Genomic DNA, 21337 nt, shown 5'->3' with positions numbered 1-21337 from the left:
GTTCTTTAATAGCCAGGTCTGTGAATGGATACTGCTCCATGAAATGATAGCTGTGTTGTATCCAAAGCCAGCAGCATTGCTAGTTTCTTAGGGTTTAGTTTCTAGGATGTCACCTACATACTACTACTGGTCTAATTGTTAAAATCTATCTTGGTGAGCATATTCATAGTGAGTTGAGCATCTATATTTTTGTTTTGTGAGTTAACAACGACTTGGATTTTCCAAGGTAGGTTCATGCAATTGCTTGACATATTTGCACTCTTCTAGAACCATCTAGCATTGCATTTTCAGGCTTCCTATTTATATGAGTATACATGATGTGTGTTTTTTGACATCTTAAATGCAGAATTGTGGTGTATCCTCAGCTTTGGTCATAAACTTTAAACTTATATTCAAACACGTCTGAAGTCTCAATTAAATATGAATCTTAGGGAGAGTGCTTTACTTCGTTAATCTTAAGTATTTGTCAAATGTCTAAAATCAGAGAATTAAATTTTGTGCTGACAATTGGCACAGAAGGAAGGAATGTCATTAAAGCACCGTTGTGCTACAACATGGACCTTAGTTTTGGAATTTTATTTGCAAATTGAAACGTTTATGAATGGACCTTTCTCTCTAGTTAACAGCATTCACTGTTAAACTGGAGACTGCTGCCCTCTTGCTTTCTGATCGGTGATAGCAACATTTTGACTTTATTAGTAAACCTTGTGTATGTTCAGTTGTCTTAAGTACTAATTCGATCTTCCTCTACTGTGGGTAATGCTTTACTCCCCCTAGACTGCCAGTAGACTTAGAGACCCAAGGGAAAGCTTTACCAATGAAAACTGATGCAAGGAAATTATTGAGTACCTCAGCCTTTTCCATGTCCTCATTCACTAGGTCCCCTGCCCTATTGAGTTGGAGCCCACACTTTTTCTTAGCCTTTTTTTTACTGCCAATATACTTAGAGAAGCCCTTCTTGTTGCACTTCACATCCCTCACTAGTTCTAATTCCAGCTAAGCTTTGGCTATCCTAACTCCATCCCTGTGTACTTGGATAATGTCTCTATATCCTTCCTGGGTAGCCTGCTCTCCACACCCAACTTCTGTGTAACTTTTTTTGCATTTGAGTTCAGTCAGGAGTTCCCTGTTCATCCATGCTGGCCCTCTGCCACACCTGCTAGACTTCCTGAATGTCAGAATAGACTGTTCTTGTGCTTTGAGGAGGTTCTCCTCTGAGATCAGCCAGCCCCTCTGCTCTCCAGGGCAGTCTCCCATGGGAGCCTGTCAAGCAGATCCCTAAATAATCTGAAATTTGTTCTCCTGAAGTCCAACAATGTGATTCTGCTGTTTGCCTTATTTCCTCATCTCAGGATCTTAAACTCCACCGTCTCATGTTTGCTGCAACAAAGGCTGCCCTCGATTTTTCACATCCCCAGCCAGCTCTTGTTTGTGAGTTACAGATCTAGCAGAGCATCTCCCCTAGTTTGGTCATTCTATGGCACACTCAAGAAGTCTCCTGGATTGCTTGCACCAAGCTGTATTGACTTTCCAGGGGATATCAGGGTGTTTATAGTCCCCCATGAGTACTAGGGCTTGCACACATGAAGAGTCCTTCAAACAACTGGAGGAAGCCCCATCTACTTCTTGATCAGGTGGTGTGTTGGATTAGCCTTGGCTAAGGGCCAAACTCCCGCCTAGCTGCTCACTGCATCTCCTCAGCAGGACAGGGGGAGAAAAATCACAGAATCATGGGTCGGAAAAGACCTCTAAGATCATCAAGTCCAACCATCCACCCAACACCACCATACCTACTAAACCATATCCCGAAGTGCCACATCTACATGTTTTTTAAACACCTCCAGGGATGGTGACTCAGCCACCTCCCTGGACAGCCTGTTCCAAGGCCTGACCACTCTTTTAGTAAAGAAATTTTTCCTAATATCCAATCTAAACCTCCCCTGACGCAATTTGAGGCCATTGCCTCTCGTCCTATCACTAGTTACCTGGGAGAAGAGACCAACACCTGCCTCACTACAACCTCCTTTCAGGGAGTTGTAAAGAGTGATGAGGTCCCCCCTCAGCCTCCTCTTCTCCAGATTAAACAGCCCCAGTTCCCTCAGCCATTCCTCAAAAGACTTGTCCTCTAGACCCCTCACCAGCCTTGTTACCCTTCTCTGGACATGCTCCAGCCCCTCAATGTCCTTCTTGTAGTGAGCGACCCAAAACCCAACACAGTACTCGAGGTGCGGCCTCACCAATGCCAAGTACAGGGGCACGATCACCTCCCAACTCCTGCTGGCCACACCATTCCTGATCCAAGCCAGGATGCCGTTGGCCTTCTTGGCCACCTGGGCACACTGCTGGCTCATGTTCAGCCGGCTGTTGACCAACACCCCCAGGTCCTTTTCCACCGGGCAGCTCTCCAGCCACTCCTCCCCAAGCCTGTAGCGTTGCATGGGGTTGTTGTGACCCAAGTGCAGGACCCGGCACTTGGCCTTGTTGAACCTCATACAGTTGGCCTCGGCCCATCGATCCATCCTGTCCAGATCCCTCTGCAGAGCCTTCCTACCCTCAAGCAGATGGACACTCCCGCCCAGCTTGGTGTCATCTGCAAACTTACTGAGGGAGCACTCAATCCCTTCATCCAGATCATTGATAAAGATATTAAACAAGACTGGCCCCAAAACTGAGCCCTGGGGAACACCACTTGTGACTGGCCACCAGCTGGATTTAACTCCATTCACCACCACTCTCTGGGCTCGGCCATCCAGCCAGTTTTTTACCCAGCGAAGTTTACACCCATCCAAACCATGGGCAGCTAGCTTCTCCAGGAGTATGCTGTGGGGAACAGTGTCAAAGGCCTTACTAAAGTCCAGGTAGACAACATCCACAGACTTTCCCTCATCCACTAGACAGGTCATGGGTTGAGATAAAGACAGGGAGATTGCTTACTGGTTACTGTTATGGGCAAAACAGACTCAAGTTGGGGAAAATTACTTTAGTTTATGGCCAATTAAAATAGATTAGGGTAGTGAGCTCTCTGCAGGCCTCAGTTCGTGTCAAGAAAATCTGCTCTGGTGGGGGGTCTTCCACAGGCTGCAGGTAATATCTGCTGTGGTGCCATGGAGCACCTCTGTACCCTCCTTCTCTGATCTTGGTGTTCCCTTTGCTGTTTCTCACTCTTTTTATTCCCTTTTTCTCTTTCTGTCTTGTGGGTTTTTTTTCCCTTTCTTAAATATGTTTTCATAGAGGTGCCACAAACTTCACTGATGGACTCATCTATGGCCTGTGGTGGGTCTGTTGCTGAGCCAGCTGGAACTGGCTGTGTCTGGCATGGGGCAGCCCCATACCTCTTCCCACAGAAGCCACCTCTGCTACCAAAACCTTGCCATATATACCCAATACAGGTGCTCTGTAGCAGACGCCCACCATCATAGAATCACAGAGTTGTTTAGATTGGAAATGATCTTGTCCTGGTTTTGGGTGGGATAGAGTTAATTTTCCTCCAGTACCTGCTGTGTTTGGGATGCAGTACTAGAAGAATGTTGATAACACGCTGATGTTTTCAGTTGTTGCTATGAAATCAAGGACTTCCCAGTTTCTCATATTCAGCTAAGGAGCAGGTATGCAGGAGCTGGGAGGGAACATAGCCAGAAAGCTAGCCCAAGCTGGCCAATGGAAATATTCCATACCCTGGATGTCATGCTCAATTTATAAAGGGGGGGTCATTGGGGGGCAGGAATCTCTCTCTTTCTCTTTTTCCATGAGTTTGAATCCTCCCTTTTCTAGGAGTTTGATCTTTTCTGCAACTTCATTCTTTTTGGGGAGTTTTGAGAAATTCACAAAATCCGAAAGTTCCAGGTTCCGTGAACGCTGCTCGGGGACTGACTGCAAATCAGTCATCGGGTGATGAAAAAATTGTGTATAATTTGTTTTGCATATTCATTACTATCATTACTATTGTTATTATTAGTATTTCCTTTGTTATCTTTTTAAACGGTCTTTGTCTCAACCCATAAGTTTTACCTTTTGTGCATTTCTCCTCCCAATCCCACTGGGGTGAAGGGGAGGGGTGAGCGAGCAGCTATCAGGTCCCAGTTGCCAGCTGATGGGTTAAGCTACGACAGACCCTTAAGATCATTGAGTCCAACCGTTAACCTAACACTGCCAAGTCCACCACTAAACCATGTCCTTAAGTGCCACATCTGCACATATTTTAAATATCTCCAGGGATGGTAACTCAACCACTTCCCTGGGCAGCCTGTTCCAATGCTTGACAGACCTTTCGGTGAAGACATTTTTCCTAATATCCAATCTAAACCTCCCCTGACGCAATTTGAGGCCATTTCCTCTTGTCCTATTGCTAGTTACTTAGGAGAAGAGACCAACACCCGCCTTGCTATAACCTCCTTTCAGGGAGTTGTAGAGAGCCATAAGGTCTCCCCTCAGCCTCCTCTTCTCCAGACAAAATAAATCCAGTTCCCTCAGCTGCTCATCATAAGACTTTTTCAGTAGACCCTTCACCAGCTTCATTGCTCTTCTTTGGATGCGCTCCAGCCCCTCAATGTCCTTCTTGTAGTGAGCGGCCCAAAACCCAACACAGTACTCGAGGTGCGGCCTCACCAATGCCAAGTACAGGGGCACGATCACCTCCCAACTCCTGCTGGCCACACTGTTCCTGATCCAAGCCAGGATGCCATTGGTCTTCTTGGCCACCTGGGCACACTGCTGGCTCATGTCCAGCCGGCTGTCGACCAGTACCCCCAGGGCCTTTTCCGCCAGGCAGCTTTCCAGCCACTCTTCCCCAAGCCTGTAGCATTGCATGGGGTTGGTGTGACCCAAGTGCAGGACCCGGCACTTGGCCTTGTTGAACCTCATACAGTTGGCCTTGGCGCACTGATCCATTCTGTCCAGATCCCTCTGCAGAGCCTTTCTGCCCTCAAGCAGATGGACACTCCCACCCAACTTGGTGCCGTCTGCAGACTTACTGAGGGTGCACTCAATCCCCTTGTCCAGATCATGGATAAGGATATTAAATAGAACTGGCCCCAGTACTGAGCCCTGGGGAACACCACTTGTGACTGGCTGCCAACTGGTTTTAACTCCATTCACCACCACTCTCTGGGCCTGGCCATTCAGCCAGTTTTTTACCCAGCAAAGTGTATGCCCATCCAAACCCTGAGCAGACAGTTTCTCCAGGAGGACGCTGTGGGAAACGGTGTCAAAGGCTTTACTAAAGTCCAATTAGACAATATCCACAGCCATTCCCTCATCCACTAAGCAGGTCACCTTGTCACAGGAGGAGATCAGGTTAGTAAAGCAGGACCTGCCATTCATAAACCCATGCTGATTGGGCCTGATCACCTGCTTGTCCTGTACGTGCCGCGTGATGGCGCTCAAGATGATCTTCTCCATAACCTTCCCCAGCACCGAGGTCAGGCTGACAGGCCTGTAGTTCCCCGGATCCTCTTTCCGGCCCTTCTTGTAGATGGGTGTCACATTTGTTAACCTCCGGTCAACTGGGACCTCCCCTGTTAGCCAGAACTGCTGATAAATAATGGAAAGTGGCTTGGTGAGCACTTCCGCCAGCTCCCTCAGAACCCTTGGGTGGATCCCATCCATCCCCACAGACTTATGTGTGTCTAAGAAGTGGTGTAGCAGGTCATCAACCATTTCCACTTGGATTACGGGGTCTTCATTCTGCTCCCCATCCCTGTCTTCCAGCTCAGGGGGCTGGGTACCTCAACCTTTTCTTCGTCTTTTGTCACTATGGTTCCCCCCACATCCAATAAAGGATGGAGATTCTCCTTAGCCCTCCTTTTGTTGCTAATGTATTTACAGAAATATTTTTTATTGTCTTTTACGGCAGTAGCCAGTTAAAGTTCTAGTTGGGCTTTGGCCTTTCTAATTTTCTCCCTGCATAACCTCAGGACATCCTTGTAGTCCTCCTGAGCGGCCTTCCCCTTCTTCGAAAGGTCGTAAACTCTCTTTTTTTTCCTGAATTCCAGCCAAAGCTCTCTGTTCAGCCAGGCTGACCTTCTTCCCCACCGGCTCGTCTTTCAGCACATAGGGACGGCCTGCTCCTGAACCTTTAAGATTTCCTTCTTGAAGAATCTCCATCCTTCCTGGACTCCTTTGCCCTTCAGGACTGCCTCCCAAGGGACTCTGTCAACCGGGCTCCTAAACAGGCCAAAGTCTGCCCTCTGGAAGTCCAAAGTAGCAGTTCTGCTAACCTCCCTCCTTACTTCTCTGAGAATAAAAAACTCTATCATTTTGTGATTGCTATGCCTAAGACGGCCTCCAACCATCACATCACCCACAAGTCCTTCTCTGTTCAGGAACAACAGGTCCAGAAGGGCACCTTCCCTAGTTGGCTAGCTCACCAGCTGCGTCAGGAAGTTATCTTCCACACACTCCAGGAACCTCCTAGACTGTTTCCTCTCCACTGTGTTGTATTTCCAGCAGACATCTGGTAAGTTAAAGTCCCCCACGAGAACAAGGGCTAGCGATTGTGAGACTTCTCCCAGCTGCTTAGAGAATATTTCGTCTGCCTCTTCATCCTGGTTGGGTGGTCTATAAAATGCTCCCACCATGAGAACTGCCTTGTTGGCCTTTCCTCTGATTCTTACCCATTAACACTCGATCCTATTGCCACCATCATCAATCTCTAGACAGTCAAACCACTCCCTAACATACAGGGCTACCCCCCCGCCTCTCTTTCCTTGCCTATCCCTTCTGAAGAGTTTACAGCTTTCCATTGCAGCATTCCTGTTGTGTGAGTCATCCCACCATGTTTCCGTGATTGCAACTATATCATAGTTTTCCAGCTGCACGATGGCTTCCAACTCCTCCTGTTTGTTGCCCACGCTGCGTGCATTGGTGTAGATGCACTTCAGTCGGCCCATTGATCCTGCCACCTTTTTCTGGGGAGAAGCCCTAATTCCCATGTGACTGTTCTCAGGTGCTTCTGTGGTTTCTACCACATCAACAATCCTTGTGTCTTTGCTGCCGCGCGGATCTCCATCCCCTGCCTCCACTGAGATGGCTAGGGTGCTGCATTCATTAGTATAGGGACATTTCAAATGTGCTCCAGTGTGATCAGCACATCATGGAGCAGACTGAAGGACCTTGCAAGCATGCCATCCCTCAAACACTGGCATGCTGCCCCCAGGCTTATCTCTAGTGAGCCTGGTTTTATCCCTTTCCCCACTGGTATCTATTTTAAAGCTCTTTCAATGAGCCCTGCTAACTCCTGCACAAAGATCCTTTTCCCCCTTTGAGAAAGGTGTACCCCATCTGGTTCTAGCAGGCCTGGTGTCACGTAGACCGACCCATGATCAAAACACCCAAAATTCTTCTGGTGACCCCAGTCTCAGAGCCGGGTATTGATCAGCTGGGTCTTCCTGTTTCTTCCCTCATCCTTCCCTGCAACTGGAAGGATGGAGGAGAACCCTGCTTGTGCACCTGATCCCTTAACCAGTTGTCCCAAGGCCCTGAAGTCTCTCTTGATTGCCTTTGGACTTCGTATTGCAACTTCATTGCTGCCTACATGAGAAAGCAATAATGGATATTAATCTGAGGGCCATATCAGAGTAGGAAGTTTCCTTGTCACATCTTTAATCTGGGCCCCAGGGAGGCAGCAGACTTCCCTAAGAAATTGGACCTTTTGTTCCCCTCGGGAGAGAGTCTTCTATGACAATAAGCTATCTTTTTTTCTTAATGCAAGTGGTTTTGACACAGTGCATGGGCTGACAACCTTGGTGACACCTCCAACCTAGATGAACTATTGTCCTTGTCATTGTTCAGTTCCACTTGTAGAGCCTCGTACCTCTTATGCAAGGGTACCTGGGATGGTGGGGCAGTTACAGAGGAGTCATGCCTGCTGAGCCAGGCAGGAACTTGGTGCTATTGCCCCACAGAATCACAGAATGGTAGGGGTTGGAAGGGACCTCTGTGGGTCATCTAGTCCAACCCCCCTGCCCAAGCAGGGTCACCTACAGCAGGCTGCAGAGGACCTTGTCCAGGCGGGTCTTGAATATCTCCAGAGAAGGAGACTCCACAACCTCCCTGGGCAGCCTGTTCCAGTGCTCCATCACCCTCAGAGGGAAGAAGTTCTTCCTCATGTTCAGATGGAAGCCCCCTGTCTCTTATGTCACTGCATTCTGCCGGGTGGAGAGAGGATAGGGAATCCTCTGTATCATGTGTCCTGTCTGCTTGACAAGCCTGTCCTAGGGAAGGTAGGGTGTGATTCCAGTAGCCTATCTCTCTGTCGTACTCCCTGATACTCCTCAACCTATTCACCTGCTCCCAGAGCTCTGCCACTAAGCTGAGGAGTTCCTCTACCTGGGTGCATCTCCCACAGGTGTGCTCACTGCTGCCATGCAGTACTGACGTAAGAGTAGGGCACAGCCTGACACCTGGGTGGCAGTGTGTTCCCATTGGAGGTCTGTATGGGAAGCTGTGTCAGTCGTGGCAGGTGCAGAGTTTAGAGAGGCCATGGCCTTCTGCTGGGTAGATACCATTGCTCCCTGGTCAGGCCAGCAGAGTTACAGCGCCCTTCCTGCACACCCTTCTGTGCAAACTGTCGTGCCGTGCCCTGTTTGCCCACCCTGTTTGCTAGTGCTCCCTAGGGGCTTCTCTTATATGTGTGGGGGCTTGGCCGCCATTGCTCCTGGCACCGCCTAGGTCTTGTCAGCTGCTGTTGCACGAGCTGTGGGCTCCTAGTGTGTCTCTCCGCTCCCCTAAGGTTTCCCAGGTTCAGGAACCCCCTCCCATAGACTGCACTACAGCACTCCGCTGCAGATCGTGTCAGCACCAGAGCTGCTCGCCTTGGTGACTATATACCATGCCTTTTAATTTGATTATGAAGAGATGAGTTATTGCTCTCTACTTTGCAACTGTTACTTATTCTAATTAAAATCTGTTACCTTTCTATGGTATACATTCTGAGTAGGAAGTAATTGTGGCTTAATGTCTTCAAGTAAAAAGTTCTTCTTTGTTTACAATGGACATGTTCTCTTCAACTGTTTTATATTTACATTGAAGTGTTGTTCCTACTTTGTCTAGTAGTTAAGTGGAATTCAATATTTCTGTGCTTTTCCTGTGAAATACTGAAACAGGATAGAGCCAGTCTTGTATAAGACTGACAAAGGAAGCAAGTTATTTAAAATTTTATCTTAGACTGTCCTTGAAATGTTATTCCTCAGGTCTTTTGATAAGCCTGAAGTCTCACGTATCCTGTGTGAGCTGAATGTGAAATTCCTAATGTTATTTTTACCTGCTGCTAATATTATCTTGATGGTCCACAGTATTCAGGGAAGTCAAATGGAAAAGTCTTTTACTGTTCAGAGAGAAAACAAGTCGTTATCTCTGCTTATTCAAGGCTACTTCATTTTTTTGTTTTGGGTGTTCAGGTTATCTTACTAGATTTCACATCTGAGTTTTGTTTGTAGTTTTAAAAATTAATCCCAGTGCGAGGTGGTCTTTGAGCCCTAATGTTATTCGGCGCTATTCTCCTTTTCTTGACGTTAGATCAGATGTTCATCTTAATCTGATAAATACTTAGCTTCCCTTTACTGTTTATTAGGAATTAACCAACTGTTATAGTGTAAGAATAAATTATATTTTATTGGGAAGATGAGAATAAATATGGAACTATATATACATAAAATGCTTGTGTGATAACTTCTTTGAAATTTTCAGCCATGATAGAGGTGGAAAAATGTGGTTAATTTGACATACCAGAATAGTGAGTCCAATGTATTGAAGAATACTAATAAAAAAAGGTTGTTTTCCTTTTTTATTATTTTTATTCATGGGACTGTTATGCATCTTTTGATTCGTCCATAAATTCAAAATGCTTACCTGTAGAAATTGATTGATATTACCTTGAAGGGAATACTGTTGAAGATGCTTTTTGAAGTGAGGTTTGATCATTAAAAGGTGTAAGAAGTTAAAAATCTTTAGGCTTTTGGCTCAATGCTACCCTTTAGTGGAATACTGTTGCATTAAAAAGCAAGCACGTTTTTGTCCATGAGCAACAAGATTTTTAACTAGACCTGGTAGCCCCAGTTATTCTGATAGTGAGGAGAGGGTACATTGGTATAAATGTCATTATTTGGGCCTGTTTATCAGTCTATATGTGTATTTGTGTATTGATAATTGACAGCAGAAAAACTGAAAAAATTTCCTTGCTGTTCTCGAAGGTGAAATGCATCAAAACATTCCTACGAGGAGGGGCTGAGGGAGCTGGGCTTGTTCAGCCTGGAGAAGAGAAGGCTGCGAGGGGACCTTCGAAATGCCTCTAAATATCTGCAGGGTGGGGGTCAGGAGGACGGGGCCAGGCTCTTTCCAGTGGTGCCCAGCGACAGGACAAGGGGCAACGGGCACAAACTGAAGCCGAGGAAGCTCCAGCTGAACATGAGGAAGAACTTCTTCCCTCTGAGGGTGACGGAGCCCTGGCCCAGGCTGCCCAGGGAGGCTGTGGAGTCTCCTTCTCTGGAGATATTCCAGCCCCGCCTGGACAAGGTCCTGTGCAGCCTGCTCTGGGTGACCCTGCTTGGGCAGGGGGCTGGGCTGGGGGACCCACAGAGGTCCCTGCCAGCCCCGACCATTCTGTGACTCTGTGAAGAACTTTGTTTAAAAATAAACTGGATTATTTCTCTTCTGTGATCATTTCCATAAGGTCATTCTGGAGAAGATGCAGGAGAACAGTTTCCATTGAATAGGAATTAATTTTAAAAGCTTTTAAAAAGTCACTAACACGTCATGTAAATCAGAACTTCATGAAGAATCTGAATTCTTTTCACAACTTGTTTATTAGTTTGCTCTTTTTGTTCCTTGCTTATAACGGAACCCTTCCTGAGTATGTGTTTTTCCTCAAAACCTGAGATTAATATGGATACATCCAGTTCAATTAGTTCAATTTTACATTCTGTTATCTTTCAGTGTGGGGTTTGTTTTTTTTAAGGGTGTTGCAGTTTGGCCGTGGCTGGCAACAGAAGCGCCACGCGGTTGCTCTGCCGCCCCTCCCCCCGCCGGTGTGCGGAGGAGAATGGAAAGAAAGAGGCAGAAACAGGTGGGTCGGGATAAGGGCAGTTTAACAGAACAGCAAACAGAGGGAAACAGCAACAACAACGATACAAATAAGGAGAAAACACAACACAAACAGTGAAATGCACAGAGCAACTCTCACTGCCTGGTGTGCTCCCAAGCCGAGCCCTCCCCCCGTCCTGGATTCCAGTGAAAATTAACCCTGACCTGCCCGAACCCAGGACAAAGAGGCAGAGGGGCAAACTTCTAAAATTTTAATTAACACAGTGTATGGGTTAAAAAGAACAGAGCTGAACTTATGAGGCTTTTTTTTTCTTGACACTTTCCTCTCCTGTTACATTAAAGGATATGAAAGTAGTGTGTTATGCTACCTGCTGTCAGGTTATCAAAACGAATATGTGTTAATTTAGAGTGATATGAACAAATACTAGCTTGGAGAGACATTGAGAGAATTCTCTCTGTAATTTAATTTTGTCCTCTGGACCTGACATTGCAAGCAGTAGTGGTGATGTGTGTTATGATCAGATAAAAATCTAGTATTAGAATTTATAGCTATGAAATGATCATTGGGATATTTGCAGTTTTGAGACCTTGTTGATTTTCCTCTACTAATCCTCTTGGAGTCAATATCGGTGCTTTCTTCCAATAACATTGTTTACATAATGTTTTCTGTATTTGCACTGAAGTATGAAAAGCTTGTTTAAATTGATCATGAAAGAGGACTTTGATCAAAATACTGCATGTGTTGTACACACTAGTTATTTTCTTGAAGGCCCTTAACTTCTTTTACTTGCAGTAGTAAATTTTTGTGGGCCTTGACAGATGAAAAGATTATGATGCTTCCTTTGGCCTTATATAAATTAACAGCAGAGAGCTGAAATGACATAGAAAATTGCAAAAACCTTTAGAAGGCAATGAAGCCTATTCCTGACACAGGCAGTGTGTCTCATTTACAGTGCAAAGATTGAACTTCCAAAAGGAAGAAGCTGAAGAGCTGATGCAACATAAAATTAAGATGTGTTCAAAGTTCTTCTGCACTTCAAAACAGAAGACACAAATTTCTGCTCCCATATATGTTGCGAAAAATGGTTGTGGCATTCTTCAGAATTGAACTATTAGAAAGTATAAAAATAAATACCAAAGCCAGGGAGGGAAGGTGTTATGTGGTGGCATGTGTTTTTTGGGTGGCTTGTGGGATGGTCTGCTGTGGGCTTTTTCTTTTGTTTGCTTGTTTTCACAAAACTTTCAGATCAACCACTGTACTATTTAACCAAGCTTCTGAACGGGGGGGGGGGGGAGTTATTAAAAAGAATTTATAGCCTAACCAGTTATCATTTTGAGTGCTTGACTGGTTTTTATTTTACTTTGAGTTTGACTTTCACTTTGGATGATTATTGCCTTCTTAAACATATAAATATGCTTAAAAATGAATCTTATTGTGCATCAGCTGCATAAAAGCTGCTTGGCTGAATTCCTCCTGTTGTTGGGGGGTGATAGCAACAAATCTGTATCATTAAAACAATGTGAAATTATTGTTTTCAAGCAATTTTCTTTGTTCACAGGTGTCAGCTGTGATGCGTGTTTAAAAGGAAATTTTCGAGGTCGCAGATACAAGTGTTTAATTTGCTACGATTACGATTTGTGTGCAACTTGTTATGAAAGTGGTGCAACAACAACGAGGCATACAACTGACCATCCAATGCAGTGCATACTAACAAGAGTAGATTTTGGTAAGTAATAATTTAATTCATATTAGAGCTGTTTGCAGTAGTTAAAAACTTGTATTTTTGTTTCACTACTTAGGAACTTTTTTCCCCAAATATTATGATGAAATTATAGCAAGTTCCTATCTCTGTGATAAAAAGCTTGTTTTCTCTTTGGTTCTAGCATATGAAATCTGCTTTACTCTTTTGGGTTAAGTGTTTTGGCACACAGCAAATTATCAGACTATTAGATATATATCTGATAAAAAGGATTACTCCTAAATTAACTTGTAGTTTTGTTGCACCTTTTGAATTACATGCACCCACCCACCCTTTCTCCCAGTATGTTGTACCAGAAAGTACCATGATAAAAAAGAGAAATAGTAGTGAGAGTTTGGGGAAAACGTTGTTTTCTAGTTGCATCAGGGCATGTTAATACAGCAGGGGTGGTAGGCTGTACTGAATGTGGAAGACTAGTGGCAAGGGCTAGGAAGCAGTCCTCTTAGTTGCTGTTTCTTCTTCCCTGAGTAATTTCTATCACATCATATTTACAACACCAGTGTTGTAATTCAGGTGATACTTACATAGCAAATCTTTGCATTAAGATGTTGTTGACATTAGATGCTTATTTCTTTTTATACCTGTTTTAAGCCCGTAAGGCTAATGTTTTTGTAAAAACTGTTTGTGGTGATTCAAACTAGATTGTTTTGGAAGTTTTTCAGCTCTGTTAGTAATTTTTTTTAACCTTTTTGATTTAAAAAAAAAAAGTATTGAATATAGACATCATGCTACTTCCTATATGCACTTAAAGCTCAGAATAGCTGAATATACCAACATATGGCTTCCTTCCAAGAGCTCTCTTGGAGCAGAGAAGTATCTCACTCGTGTAATTCTCAAGTAGCTGCCTGCCCTAAGCCTGCCTTGTAATAACTTTGAAATCTATGCTCTGAGAGTCCAGAGTTTGGAAAGATAATTTTAAATATACAAATATATTTTTGAAAATCATGTCACTTACTAGATATTTCATCTTGGGCTTCACTTTTTTTGCTTATTCATGAGGTAGGAATATTTGTGTAACAGTGTATCATTATATTCATACAATGTTCTGGTCACTACTTGAGATATATGGTTCGAACTTATTTGTCCCCTTATGACAGTTATTTTTCTATATTACATATAGGGTTAAATGGCAGCTTCATCATAAACATTAAGTGTACGTGATTCATAGAATGCTTTGGATTGGAAGGGACCTTTAGAGGTCATCTAGCCTAACCCCCCTGCAGTGAGCAGGGACATCTTCAACTAGACCAGGCTGCTCAGAGCCCTGTCCAACCTGGCCTTGAATGTTTCCAGGGATGGGGCCTCCACTACCTCTCTGGGCAACCTGTTGCTGTGTTTCACCACCCTCATTGTAAAAAAAAATTTCTTCCTTATATCCAGTCTAAATTTACCCTCGCTTAGTTTAAAGGCATTGCTCTTTGTCCTATTGCAACAGGCTTTGCTAAACATATTTTCCCTATCTTTCCTATAGGCCCCCTTCAGGTACTGGAAGGCCGCAATAAGGTCACCCCGCAGCCTTCTCTTCTCCAGGCTGAACAGCCCCAACTCTCCCGGCCTTTCCTCATAGGAGAGGTGTTTCATCCCTCTGAGAATTTTTGTGGCCCTCCTCTGGACCCGCTCCAACAGTTCCATGTCCTTGTGCTGGGGGCTCCAGAGCAGGATGCAGTACTCCAGGTGAGGTCTCACCAGAGCAGAGCAGAGGGGCAGAATCACCTCCCTCGACATGCTGGCCACGCTTCACAGAATCACAAAATGGTACGGGTTGGAAGGGACCTCTGTGGGTCACCCAGCCCAACCCCCTGCCCAAGCAGGGTCACCCAGAGCAGGCTGCACAGGACCTTGTCCAGGCGGGTCTTGAATATCTCCAGAGAAGGAGACTCCACAACCTCCCTGGGCAGCCTGGGCCAGGGCTCCGTCACCCTCAGAGGGAAGAAGTTCTTCCTCATGTTCAGCTGGAGCTTCCTCGGCTTCAGTTTGTGCCCGTTGCCCCTTGTCCTGTTGCTGGGCACCACTGAAAAGAGTTTGGCCCCATCCTCCTGACACCCACCCTGCAGATATTTGTAAGCATTTATTAGGTCCCCTCGCAGCCTTCTCTTCTTCAGGCTGAACAAGCCCAGCTCCCTCAGCCTCTCCTCGTAGGAGAGATGCTCCAGTCCCCTCATCATCCTCGTAGCCCTCCGCTGGACTCTCTCCAGGAGCTCCTCATCTTTCTTGAACTGGGGAGCCCAGAACTGGACACAGTACTCCAGATGAGGCCTCACCAGGGCAGTGTAGAAGGAGAGGAGAACCTCCCTCGACCTGCTGGCCACACTCCTCCTAATGCACCCCAGGATCCCATTGGCTTTCTTGGCAGCCAGGGCACGCTGCTGGCTCATGGTTAACCTGTCGTCCACCAGGACACCCAGGTCCCTCTCCATAGAGCTGCTCTCCAGCAGGTCCACCCCAAGCCTGTACTGATGCATGGGGTTGTTCCTCCCCAGGTGCAGGACCCTGCACTTGCCCTTGTTGAACCTCATCAGGTTCCTCTCTGCCCAGCTTTCCAGCCTATCCAGGTCACGCTGAATGGCAGCACAGCCTTCTGGTGTATCTACCACACCTCCCAGTTTGGTGTCATCAGCAAACTTGCTGAGGGTACATTCTAACTCTTCATCCAAGTCGTTGATGAAGAAGTTGAACAAGACTGGGCCCAGTACTGACCCCTGAGGGACACCACTAGTTACCAGCCTCCAACCAGACTCAGCGCCACTGATGACCACCCTCTGAGTTCTGCCATTCAGCCAATTTTCAGTCCACCTCACTGACCACTCATCCAGTCCACACTTCCTCAGCTTCCCTAGGAGGATGTTATGGGAGACTGTGTCGAAAGCCTTGCTGAAGTCAAGGTAGACAACATCCACTGCTCTCCCCTCATCTACCCAGCCAGTCATGTCATCGTAGAAAGCTATCAGATTGGTCAGGCATGATTTCCCCTTGGTGAATCCATGCTGACTACTCCTGATAACCTTCTTTTCTTCCACTTGCTTGATGATGGCCTCCAGGATAAGCTGCTCCATCACCTTTCCCGGGATGGAGGTGAGGCTGACCGGCCTGTAGTTCCCTGGGTCCTCCTTCTTGCCCTTTTTGAAGATTGGAGTGACATTGGCCTTTCTCCAGTCCTCGGGCACCTCTCCTGTCCTCCAGGACCTCTCAAAGATGATGGAGAGTGGCTCAGCAATGACATCCGCCAGCTCCCTCAGCACTCGTGGGTGCATTCCATCGGGCCCATGGATTTGTGGACGTCCAGATCGCTTAAGCGATCCCTCACACAGTCCTCCTCGACCAAGGGAAAGTCGTCCTCTTTGTAGGCTTCTTCTCTTACCTCCGGGGCCTGGGATTCCTGAGGGCCTGCCTTGGCACTGAAGACGGAAGCAAAGAAGGCATTCAGTAGCTCTGCCTTCTCCGCATCCTCCGTCACCAGGACACCCGCCTCATTCAGCAGCGGCCCCACATTGTCCCTAGCCTTCCTTTTGCTGCTGATGTAGTTGAAGAAGCCCCTCTTGTTGTTTTTGACATCCCTTGTCAGCTTCAATTCCAGGTGGGCCTTGGCCTTCCTCGTCGCATCCCTGCATGCTCTGACCACATTCCTGTACTCTTCCCAAGTGGCCTGTCCCTCTTTCCACATTCCATGGACCTTTCTCTTCCACCTGACCTCCGCTAGAAGCTCCTTGTTTAACCATGCGGGTCTCCTGCCTCCTTTGCTCGATTTCTTTCTCAGGGGGATGCACCGCTCCTGAGCATGGAGGAAGTGACGTTTAAACAGTGACCAGCACTCTTGGACCCCCCTGCCTTCGAGAGCCCTGGCCCACGGGATTCCTCCCAGTAGCTCCCTGAAGAGGCCAAAGTCAGCCCTCCTGAGGTCCAGGGTTTTGATCCTGCTTATCGCCCTGCTTCCTCCACGCAGGATCCTGAACTCGACCATTTCATGGTCACTGCAGCCGAGTCTACCTCCAACCTTCACATCCTCCACCAGTCCCTCCTTGTTTGTTAACACGAGGTCCAGCAGCGTGCCTTTCCTTGTTGGTTCCTCCACCACTTGCATCAGAAAGTTATCATCGATGCTCTGTAGGAACCTCCTGGATTGCGCCTGCCTAGCTGTATGGTCTTCCCAGCTGATGTCAGGGTGGTTGAAGTCCCCCATGAGAACCAGGGCCTGTGACTGTGAGGCTGCTTGCAGCTGCCTGTAGAAGGCCTCATCAACTTCCTCCTCCTGGTCAGGTGGCCTGTAGCACACACCCACTGTAATGTCACCCGTGTAAGTCTGTCCCTTAATTCTAACCCACAAGCTCTCAACTCGTTCATCTGCCCCCAGGCCAAGCTCAATGCATTCCAGTTGCTCCCTCACATACAGAGCAACTCCCCCACCTCTCCTTGTTGGCCTGTCTTTCCTAAAGAGTCTGTAGCCATCCATGACAGCATGCCAGTCATGCGAGTTGTCCCACCACGTTTCTGTGATGGCGACCAAGTCGTAGCCGTCCTGCTGCGTAATGGCTTCCAGCTCCTCCTGTTTATTGCCCATGCTACGTGCGTTGGTATAGACACACTTGAGCTGGGCTGTCAGTCTCACCCCTGACCCTGGCACGCCAAGCCTGGGCTCGTCCCTAGTGAGCTGGGCGATGTCCCCTTCCCCCTTCGAACCTAGTTTAAAGCCCTCTCAATGAGCCCCGCCAGCTCGTGGCCAAGAATCCTTATTCCTCTCTGTGACAGCTGGACGCCGTCTGTCGCCAGCAGGCCCGGTGCTGTGTACGCCTCCCCGTCATCAAAGAAGCCAAATTCAACCGATGGCACCAGTCCCTGAGCCACCTGTTAACCAGGTGAGTTTTCCTGCCCCTTTCAGTGCTGTTCCCTGCCACTGATGGGATGGAGGAAAACACCACCTGCACCCCTGATCCCTCAACCAATCGCCCCAGTGCCCTGAAGTCCCTTTTGATGGCCTTGGGACTTCTCTCTGCGATCTTGTCCCCGCCAACCTGCATTACCAAGAGGGGGTAATAATCAGAAGGCCGCACCAGACCAGGGAGTTTCTTCGCAACATCCCTAACCCGGGCCCCAGGGAGGCAGCAGACTGCCCTGTGGGATGGGTCCGGTCGGCAGATCGGGCCCTCTGTTCCCCTCAGAAGGGAATCGCCTATGGCAATGACCCTCCTTTTTTTCTTAGCCGAGGCAGTCGTGATACGTGGGGCTGACTGACTCGTCCTAGACAACCCACTTGTTCACACAGGCCTGCTTCTCCAGCTTGTCTAGGTCCCTCTGGATGGCATCCAGTCCTTCTGGTGTTTTCTGCACCACTCAGCTTGGTGTCCTCTGCAGACTTGCTGAGGGTGCACTCGGTCTCACTAAGTCATTGATGAAAATATTAAATGTTATCGGTCCCAGTGCGGAGCCCTGAGGGGTGTCACTGGCATCCATTTGGACATCGAGCTGTAGACCACTACCCTTTGGCTGCGACCTTCCAACCAAGTCCTTAGCCACCAAACAGTCTACCCATCAAATCCACATTTCTGCAATTTAGAGAGAAGGATGTTGTGAGGGACCATGTCAAAGGCCTTACAGAACTCCAGATAGATGACATCTATAGCTCTTCCCCTGTCCTCTGATCTTGTCACACCATCATAGAAAGCCACAAGGTTGGTCAGGCAGGACTTGCCCTTGGGGAAGCCATGCTGGCTGTCTCAAATCATCTCCCTGTCCTCCATGTGCCTTAGCATAGATTCCAGGAGGCTCTGTTCCATGATCTTCCCAGGCACAGAGGTGAGGCGGACAGGTCGGTACTTCCCAGGGTCCTCCTTCCTGTCCTTTTTAATAACTGAGTGCAATGTTTGCCTTCTTCCAGTCACCAGGGACTTCACCTGATTGTCGTGACTTTTCAAATATGATGGAGAGTGGTTTGAGAACGACATCAGCCAGTTCCTTCGGGACCCTTGGATGCATCTTGTCAGGTCCCATAGACTTATGTATGTTCAGGTTCCTCAGGTGGTCATAGGGAGAAGAGGATTGATGCATGCTTGCTATGGAGCGTTAAGTTAACATTCAATGCTAAAAGTTTGAATGTAATACAATGAGAAAATTTATTGCAAGTCATTTAACTTTTTAAAAGACCTTCCAAGCAATCTTGTGAATGTTCTGTGCATCTAGAAAAACATTTTGTTTCTTGGAAACCTCACTGTTTTTATTTTAAATTCTCTAAGTAAACACACATTTGGGTTGGGGTGTGTTCCTCATATAATTTTAAAAAACCCACAAGGGACACATGTGGACATGTAGAGGCTTGTCTGAACAGGGGTCATTCCCCAAGCAACTGACCTCGGTCATGCTGATTGGAAGAGACAGCAAGGGGCGGAGCCTGCACCCAGCAGCATGGGAGATTTAAGCAGGCGAAAATCATGGAATCATAGGTTGGAAAAGATCTCAAAGGTCATCAAGTCCAATCATCACCCTGAAACACCGTGCCTACCAAACGATATCCTGAAGTGCCACATCTGCACATTTTTTGAACACCTCCAGGGATGGGGACTCAGCCACCTCCCTGGGCAGCCTGTTCCAAGGCCTGACCACTCTTTCAGGAAAGAAATTTTTCCTAATATCCAAACTAAACCTCCCCTGAGGCAACTTGAGGCCGTCGCCTCTCATTCTATTGCTAGTTACCTGGGAGAAGAGACCAACACCTGCTGCACTACAACCTCCTGTCAGGGAGCTGTAGAGAGCGAGAAGGTCCCCCCTCAGCCTCCTCTTCTCCAGACTAAACAGCCCCAGCTCCCTCAGCCGCTCCCCATCAGACTTGTTCTCCAGACCCGTCCCCAGCCTCGCTGCCCTTCTCTGGACACGCTCCAGCCCCTCCATGTCCTTCTTGGAGTGAGGGGCCCAAAACTGAACACAGTACTCCAGGTGCGGCCTCACCGGGGCCGAGTACAGGGGCACGATCCCCTCCCTGCTCCTGCTGGCCACACCATTCCTGATCCAAGCCAGGATGCCGTTGGCCTTCTTGGTCACCTGGGCACACTGCTGGCTCATGTCCAGCCGGCTGTCGACCAGTACCCCCAGGGCCTTTTCCACCGGGCAGCTTTCCAGCCACTCTTCCCCAAGCCTGTAGCGTTGCATGGGGTTGGTGTGACCCAAGTGCAGGACCCAGCCCTTGTTGAACCTCATACAGTTGGCCTCGGCCCATCGATCCAGTCTGTCCAGATCCCTATCCTAATATTAGGAGGTATTAGTAGAATAGTATTTTTTTTGCTTGGGTGGATCTTGAAATCACTGGGAGTCTCAATATAGATAAGTCTTTGTCAGCTGAGCTTCTATGATTATTAGAAAGTCCTTGTAGCCAGACAACAGATTCATTTGCAGCTGATTTCGTTCAAAATTTGACTATGGAAAGGTAGGTGTCTGAAAGAAAAATTCAAGATGCCCTTTAATAAGGGCACCAAAGCTTTGCCAAAGCAAGCCATAGGGAATGCAACTCTTTGTAGTTTAAACTTTTAAAATACCCCACTCCCAAACTGTTAAAATTGTGTGAACTACCTTATATACATCTTAATTCTGTCTGTCCCCGCTATTGTATGTATTGCCCATGTAAGATGAAAATATCAACAAATGTAAGTTGACTTGATTGCTATACAGATAGAAGGCTCATCCTTGGACTTGTGCTGTAAACCGTGACCATATTTCATCTCATAAATTTGTAATTGTAAATTATATTCATTAAATCAGTTGCAGATTTAAGTTGAATTGAGAGCTGGGTGGTATCAGTTGACTCCTAAAGACTTTAGATATGTTTCCTAGCACTCTTCTCCCTTGGTTATTTTCAACTTCAGAGAATTCTAAGGATGAAAAGCTTTTTGCCCTGCGTTTTTGGATACTGAAAGCAGAGTAGATGCAATGATCTGTAAAATATTCTCTTTTGGGTCCTTTGGTATAAGGCCTACAAATTGCCAGACTATTTGGTAGGCAGGACCCAACAGTATTAAAGAGAAAAAAAAAAAAAACCAAAAACAAACAAAAAAAACCTACAACACAAAGCCAATTTCCAGGATAAGGAAGACTTGGTGTGAGGAGCTGAAAAAGCTGTATGGAATCTTCTTATAGAAAAGTGCTTTATAAGTAAAGGATGTTATTAGAGTAGTTCTGTGACCCCTGTGGGTCAAACTAGTAGTGGTAGGTGTTGCTATAGATGTTATTCCAGATAACTTGTGCTCTGCAGATCCCCTGTTCCTTCAGACAGCTATTAGGCTTAACACATGGTGGCATATTAAAAAAAAAATCATTTAAATGGTGTTTTCACACATATTGGGTGTATTTTATAGTCTGTAATGGTGTGAGAAAAGTAAAATATTCAGTCTTTTCCGTAATGGAGAATCATGACTTTCCAGTAACTTGTTCCTTGTAATATAGAGCTTAGTTATTCTTTTGTTTCTTGTGTCCTGGAAGCAGGAATTATTTAAGCAGTGTGACTAGAAAGCTGAATAAGGAGCTCATCTCTGATGGGATTGTTGAGAATCATCTGTAAAAAT

At 46.7% G+C, this 21337-nt stretch overlaps 1 protein-coding gene across 1 annotated transcript in view; it reads left to right on the top strand.

The window, feature by feature from the left end:
- The window catches only part of LOC142365557 (E3 ubiquitin-protein ligase KCMF1-like), a 101474-nt gene that overhangs the window by 33387 nt on the left and 46750 nt on the right, over positions 1 to 21337 (top strand). The window contains exon 2 of the mRNA XM_075446426.1: positions 12597 to 12764. Coding sequence (XP_075302541.1) covers positions 12597 to 12764 — 168 coding nt within the window. The remainder of the gene's footprint in view (positions 1 to 12596; positions 12765 to 21337) is intronic.

Source organism: Opisthocomus hoazin, chromosome W (assembly GCF_030867145.1).
Source record: "Opisthocomus hoazin isolate bOpiHoa1 chromosome W, bOpiHoa1.hap1, whole genome shotgun sequence".
NCBI lineage: Eukaryota > Metazoa > Chordata > Aves > Opisthocomiformes > Opisthocomidae > Opisthocomus > Opisthocomus hoazin.
Note: the sequence above shows the minus strand (reverse complement) of the source record. Positions and strands in the feature narration are given on the sequence as shown.